This window comes from Ursus americanus, chromosome 9, assembly GCF_024610735.1.
Source record: "Ursus americanus isolate L20-20 chromosome 9, mUrsAme1.1.p, whole genome shotgun sequence".
NCBI classification, from domain to species: Eukaryota; Metazoa; Chordata; class Mammalia; order Carnivora; family Ursidae; genus Ursus; species Ursus americanus.
The window spans coordinates 80,929,658-80,934,366 of record NC_142135.1 but is presented as its reverse complement, the minus strand read 5'-3'; the positions used below and the strand labels follow the sequence as shown (position 1 = coordinate 80,934,366).

General features: G+C 38.3%; 1 protein-coding gene across 1 annotated transcript; it reads right to left on the bottom strand.

Moving 5' to 3' along the window:
* Positions 1–500: 500 nt before the first annotated feature.
* Positions 501–1,436, bottom strand: LOC123784855 (olfactory receptor 4F21-like). The gene has a single exon (XM_045786360.2). The coding sequence runs from the start codon at positions 1,434–1,436 to the stop codon at positions 501–503; it is 936 nt and encodes a 311-aa protein (XP_045642316.2).
* Between the last annotated feature and the right edge of the window lie 3,273 nt (positions 1,437–4,709).

The window sequence follows — 4,709 nt, the reverse complement described above, 5'->3', positions numbered from 1 at the left end:
TCTCAACACCACTTCCCTGTTCCCTTACTGGTGCATCCAAAAATCAGCTTGCAAATCAACTACAGGCAATTCGGTGTTGTCTTTGGATCTTCTAAGGGAAACCAACCTAAGTAACTAAGTAGAGCTACTACTCCTACATATATAACCATTCAATGTGATAGTTGCTGACTTTCCCAAGCAGGGTTGTACTGATGGGAAGCAGAAGGGATTTTCTTACATTCTTACTTATTGTCAAAATGACCACAATTTCAATTATAAAATATTATTTAGTAAATATTACTGCTGTCTGCTGAAATAGTAAAATAATACCATTACACGGTAGATTCACATCTCCCATGGTAGCCAAGGTCATGAATAAATGCTCTACAGAAGTAGTAGAATTTTGTTCCATGAGGTAGATAATACGTCCAGTTCTGTCTATTTTAAATGTCAGCTGCCTGAGTAGAGGTGTCCAAAGAGCAGATGGATGTATGGTTTTAGAGCTCCAAAGATAGAGCCAGTTAGCAAAGTCTGGCATAATGTCCCTGTTTGCTCAGTCTTTTTATGGCTACCTTTATGTCTTTATTTCTTAATGTATATATGATGGGATTTAAAATGGGGGTGATAGCAAAGTCAGCAATGAACAGGTATTTATCAATTGATGATGTGGGGAAAGGCCAGACATAGAGAAACATGCATGGAGCGAAAAAAAGAACCACCACAGTGATGTGAGCTGACAGAGTGACAAATGCTTTGGATAAGTCTCTGGAAGAACGTTTCCAGACCATGACCAAAATGAAGATGTAGGAAAGGATCAGCAGGAAGAAGGTGCTCATAGTCATGAAGCCACTGTTGGCAGCAATAATAAACTCAAACTTGTGTCCACCTGTGCACGTAAGTTTTATGATCCTGGGAAAGTCACAGTAAAAGCTGTCTACTTCATTAGGACCACAAAAGGGCAAGTTTATAATGAAAGCAAACTGAGACATAGCATAGATCACCCCAATGACCCAGCCAGCAATTACAAATGAAAAACAGATTTTAGGGTTCATGATATTCAGGTAGTGGAGGGGCTTACAGATTGCTGTGTACCTGTCAAATGCCATGGCAATGAGTAACACCATCTCCACTCCTCCCATGATGTGGATGAAACATATCTGTGTCATGCAACTTTGGAAAGAAATGAGCTTGTATTCATTTAAAAGGTCCCTGATCATCTTTGGGACTGTGGTAGAGGCAAGCCCCACATTAATGAGCGACAGGTTGGCTAGCAGAAAGTACATAGGAGAATGTAGGTGAGAATCAAAAATTACCAAAAAGAAAATGAAGAGATTTCCCAGGATGATCCCTAAATAGATCAAGGAAAATATCAACATGAGAAATACTTTAGTTTCCCAAGAACTAGAGAGTCCCAGCAACACAAACTCAGAAACCACAGAATTATTTAGTCCATCCATTGACTTGGTCGGAAGAGCTGATTTTCAAATCACCTGAGGATAGAAAATTATTAAAAAGACACAGTCAGTGGCACAAATGTAAATTTCCTATTTCTTGCTAGTTTGCTCTTTGGGGTACATCTCCTAAATTAGAAATCATTTAATTGGATACGAACAAAATTAAGGATATGGAAACATTATGGTGATCAAGAGAATGATTACATAAAAAGAGAAGAAAATTTTTTAATATTTTAGATGGAGATAAATGATGTTACTTCCCTTCTATTCCATTTTCAGTTCTTTTTATTTTGCCTCTCAAGGATTTCTAGACATTTCCCCTGACCACTTACTAGGTGTTCTGTCACCTGAACAATCTTAGCTATTACTGTCAATTTTCACAGTAATATTCTCACACTAATTTGCTGATTCTCCTTACCTAAATTTATTTCAGTGGTCACATAGAGATCTTTAGGCCAAAACAATTTAAAGCCTTTCACCTTGTTTCACCTTGTATTTGTGTTTTTTTTTAATCTTGTATAATTTACCATGGATGTCAAGTGCTCAGATTGTGATTATTCGTAATTTTGAATCATAACTATTGTCATGGTACGTGCCTCTATATTCAGTTAAACTGTTAGATACAGAGACTGAATACTTGTAAGTAAAAATTGTTAAACAATTATAAAATTAATAGATTGCATTTATGCAAAACTTTGTACGAAGCACATTATCTCATTTAAACTCACAGAATTCTGTAAGAAATGCTTTTCTTACATTCATTTTGCTAATGAAGAAACTGAGTCTTAGAGGGATCAAGTGTCAGACCCAGGACTTATGTCCAGAGCTCTAGGATACCATAATGCATGCTTCTAACCATGGCACTGTGCTCTTCAAAGCTGGAACCTTCCAGTATATGCTGGATCTTCCCTAAGGATCAATCAGTTAAACTTTTTCTACTTTTTGCTTCCTTTTACCTATGTACATAGTTAAGTTCTTTTTTTTTTTCAAAGATTTTATTTATTTATTTGAGACAGAGAGCATACCTGAGTGTGGGGGGAGGGGCAAAAGGAGAAGGGCAAGTTGACTCCCCGCTGAGCAGGGAGCCTGAAGTGGGGCTCAATCCTAGGACCATGAGATCATGTGTGACCGGAGCAAAAGGCAGACACTTAACCGACTGATCCACCCAGGTGCACCTACCTAGTTAAATTATGTTTAAAAAATCAAATCTCTAGGGGCGCCTGGGTGGCACAGCGGTTAAGCGTCTGCCTTCGGCTCAGGGCGTGATCCCGGCGTTATGGGATCGAGCCCCACATCAGGCTCCTCCGCTGTGAGCCTGCTTCTTCCTCTCCCACTCCCCCTGCTTGTGTTCCCTCTCTCGCTGGCTGTCTCTATCTCTGTCAAATAAATAAAATCTTTAAAAAAAATCCAATCTCTAAATCTTGTGTCTCCTAATTTTCTTTCTCTCCCTAATTCTTCATTGGCAGTCCTCACTCTTTGTTCTGTAATAGGCCAAGAGAATTCAGTTTCCAAAATTCCTTGTTCATAGAAAGATACTCTGGATTCCAAACACATCATACAATAATCAGTTTTTCATCATCACTTTCCTTGATCTCTCTGCAGGATTTGATACTGTTTATCATGCCCTTATTTCTGTAACTCACTCTGCCCTTGGCTCCTTGGCTTTTATAAAGCCAGTCGTCTTCTCACTGCTTGCCAATAGAAATTCCATTTGTTCTAGTGGTTGGCTGAAATCTCTAGATTTGAGAAAACAGTAGATCTATCCCAAGTTGAGAGCATGATATATGATTTTTTTAAACCAGTTACTATAATCCCATTTTCCCTGGCCATGAACTAATCTAAGATAGGATATGTGACCAAGAAATGTTCAATGACACATAAACCAATGTTGTCTGGAGAGCTTTCCTTCCAAATGAAAAGACAAAGCTTCATGTAGAGAAACTTCTTTTCATGTTTGTTTTTTTTTTTTTGCATTTAATGACAATGATATGCTTAAAGGTGCAGCAACAACAAAGTTGTAAAGCCCGTATAATACAAATGATACAGTAAAAAATTAGAGAGGACCCAGAAACCCAAAGCCATGTTGAATCACATCATTAAAGCCTGCAATAGCCTCCCTTCAGATTTATTCTTGTAACGTGAGAAAAATAAATCAGAACTTCTTTAATCAACTATAAGCAGGTTTTATGTTAATTGGTTGAATGCATTCAGACCATTTTTATGATAGCCCTTTCCCAGTTATACTTCCGCCTTTCTGACTCCTCTGTACCTTTTACTAACACAGCAATCATTTTTCCTCTGCTCAACCTTAATTTCTGGTGTGACTCAGAATCTGTGGTAAGTATTTGCTCTTTTCTTTTTTAAGATTTTATTTGTTTATTTGACAGAGAGAGACAGCCAGCGAGAAAGGGAACACAAGCAGGGGGAGTGGGAGAGGAAGAAGCAGATCCCAGAATGCTGGGATCATGCCCTGAGCCAAAGGCAGACGCTTAAGGACTGTGCTACCCAGGCACCCCATGCTCTTTTTTTTTTTTTTAAGTATGTTGGAAACATCTCTTCTAACCAGTCACTCAGCAAAGTCTTATATGACAGTTTACCTTGGTCTGATGACAGAAAGGATTTAAAAATGCGAATCTTACATTACATACCTCCACCTGTATCTTTTTAAAACCCTTGTAAGGATTCTCGTTGCCCAGAAGGGAAAAGTTTTATTCAATATCAGTTTACTCATTTTAACTAGTACCTACATGTTGAATTCTGAATCTGTAGCTTTATCCCTTGCTCCAGAGTAATATATCCAAAGCAGTATGAGGTATATACAAATGGAAGTTCCACCTCCATCTTCTAGTTAATATGTCAAAACCGAATTTATAATATTTTAATTTACTGCAATGCTTTAATAAATGTCATTACCATTCTCCCCAGTGCCCAGTATAGATACCTGGGTAGCGTTCTGTCCTTAGCATTTCCAGTGCCAGTTGCATAACTTTTACTCTCGACTATTTTTCATTTCAGTTCCTTCCTCCTTTCTATCATCATTTTGTCTTTTACGTCTGGTCTACATAGTTGCCCATCTTGACCGTTGAAGAGGGTCCTAAACGATCTTCCTGTTCTATTCTTGCTCATGTCCAGTCCGTTCTACAGTCTGTTTCCATATCTGTCTATCTAGAGATCAAATAACACCCACTGGCTTTCCTGCTTGAAGGCTTTGGTGGGTCTAGCAAAGAGCAAGTTTTTAATCCCACAGCATATCACATAAGGCCATGAGACGAGATT

Excerpts from the sequence above, each read along its gene's own strand:
- LOC123784855 (XM_045786360.2), bottom strand. The coding sequence starts at position 1,436 with ATGGATGGACTAAATAATTCTGTGGTTTCTGAGTTTGTGTTGCTGGGA.